The sequence below is a fragment of the Bidens hawaiensis genome, unplaced genomic scaffold, assembly GCF_021521415.1.
Source record: "Bidens hawaiensis isolate Kalapana, Puna unplaced genomic scaffold, B.hawaiensis_p1.1 tig00019341_1, whole genome shotgun sequence".
Taxonomy (NCBI): Eukaryota; Viridiplantae; Streptophyta; class Magnoliopsida; order Asterales; family Asteraceae; genus Bidens; species Bidens hawaiensis.
In genome coordinates this window covers 353,141-355,408 of record NW_027492936.1, presented here as the reverse complement: position 1 = coordinate 355,408, position 2,268 = coordinate 353,141, and the positions used below count along the sequence as shown (strand labels likewise).

Below are 2,268 nucleotides of genomic sequence, written 5' to 3'. Positions count from 1 at the left end.
AGAGTCAAAAACACAGGCAAGAAAAATACGCTGTAAAGCACTGAATTATCAACTCATCGATGATATCCTTTACAGACGTAACTTTCTTGGCCCACTCCTAAGATGCGTGGACAACCAAGATGCTGGTTACCTCCTAAGGGAAGTACACGAGGGCATCTGTGGAGTACACGCAGGTCCACGCGCTGTTGTAGCTAAGCTAAACAACGCGGGATACTTTTGGCCGGGGATGCATACGGATGCGCTGGCATACATCAGAAAGTGTAGGTCTTGCCAGCTCTACGCACCCAACACGCATCGCCCGAAGAATGAACTTGTTCCACTCACCTCTTCGTGGCCATTTCAGAAGTGGGCCATCGATGTGACAGGCCCATTTCCCACAGCAGCAGGAAACGTTCAGTTCCTAGTGGTAGCCATCGACTACTTCACCAAGTGGATAGAAGCAAAACCCTTAGCCCAAACAACCGCAAAACATATTAAAAAATTTATTTGGGAATTTATTATTTGTCGTTTTGGACTTCCACAGACTTTGGTGAGCGATAACGGCACCAACTTTGCTGACAAGAAGCTACAAAAGTGGCTGGAAGAACTTCAAATCACCCGCACCTTTACCTCAGTGGCACAGCCGCAAGGTAACGGTGAGGTGGAAAGAGCAAATAAAAGCATCATCGAAGGCATAAAGAAAAGACTCTTGGAACACAGATCCGGTTGGGTGGACGAAGTACCACACGTCCTTTGGGCAAACAGAACGCTGAAAAAGGCCAGTACAGGAGAAACCCCGTTCAATCTGATTAAGAAAAATAAAGGCAATCTCATGATCATGACCATTCTTGCATGTCAGTTTGCTTAACTTGCTCATGCACCACAAATAGTTGATGTACCAACCATTCTTATTTCTTAATTGTGCCCCTATATCAAAATGAGTATATTGTTTCCATCAGCCTTTCTTTTACTTCCACATATTCAAACCACCAGCGACAATGACACACTGATGACTCATACAATCAAAAGTTGTTAACTTACATCATCTCTATGAGCTTATAAATATCATGATCATCCAGAACACATTAATACTCATCAACTAATTCATCACTAAGTTTCTGTATCTGCAAGGCCGCCAAATCACATCCGTTTCAAAACATGGACAACAGACGCTCAAACACTGTCATGAGCATTCCAATCATATCGACAAGAGGATTATTATCGTCTAAACCTTATCAACCTCATTACCCTTTATCTACTTCAAAAATCAATGGCGTAGAAGGAAAAGACAGTTTTGCAGCGTTGATTAAAAATTATGGTAACGGTTTACCATTGGTTCTGTGACGATACGTTTTATATATTTTCTCTTCCTAATCTAATACTTTTTACTTATGCAATTTCAGTGAGTTTAGGACCCAAACTAGTCGAAACAGTGAAACACAAGTTGAGTTACGGGGCCAAAATCCTTCCACCTGGCCGCGCAGAAAATATATTCAGGAAAAGGTTCAGTACCATTGGCAGCGAGGCGTTGTTGCATGCAACTCAATGCTATATATACACTACAGCTGGAGCAATTGCAGGCATCCTATTCATCTCCACCGAAAGGGTAGGATTTTGCAGTAACAAGTCCTTGAAAATGCATTCTACTCTAGGGGAGGTTTTAAAGTACCAGTATAAAGTATGCAACCTCCAAAGTTCTTATATATTCTTTTGCATTAATTTGGTAAGGTTTGTAGTGTATTGAAAAATATTGGCATGCTTGTTTGTGTAGGTTTCGATCCCATTACAAAAAATAAAAGGAGTAGGAGAGAGCATGAACTTGAAGAAGCCATCAAACAAGTATGTAGAGTTGGTGACGGTGGACGATTTCAACTTCTGGTTTTTGGGCTTCACAGATTATAAGAAAACCTTAAGACATCTTCATCAGATATTTAGTATTGTTTGCTAAAGATATAGATGACAAAGGATGGTAGTGCTTCATTCCATGTAAATTTCTAATATACAACATTTGTTAGCTTGATTACTTTCTCTAATGGGATGTACATATATATAATTTGCTGAAATACAGAAAAAAGAATGATAAGATTTCATTTCCTGTGTCATGCATGTTTCCGTGTTAATTTAAACATCAAAACCTCTAGGTGGATAGAAGATCGAATTCGTTCTTTCATCTGGTTGTGCAAGTAGTTTTATTTAATTATTAACTTCAAGAAGATGGACCAATTTTGATAACCTTATCAGAGACTTTGAAAAACTTATGAGGAGCTTATTCAAAAGTTGGTTGACTCT

The 2,268-nt window shown here is 39.6% G+C and overlaps 1 protein-coding gene across 1 annotated transcript; it reads left to right on the top strand.

Moving 5' to 3' along the window:
* Positions 1–954: 954 nt before the first annotated feature.
* On the top strand, positions 955–1,927 carry LOC143558155 (putative GEM-like protein 8). The gene is made up of 3 exons (XM_077047049.1): positions 955–1,297; positions 1,383–1,657; positions 1,751–1,927. The coding sequence occupies exons 1-3, from the start codon at positions 1,138–1,140 to the stop codon at positions 1,925–1,927; spliced, it is 612 nt and encodes a 203-aa protein (XP_076903164.1). The 5' UTR covers positions 955–1,137.
* Positions 1,928–2,268: the final 341 nt, after the last annotated feature.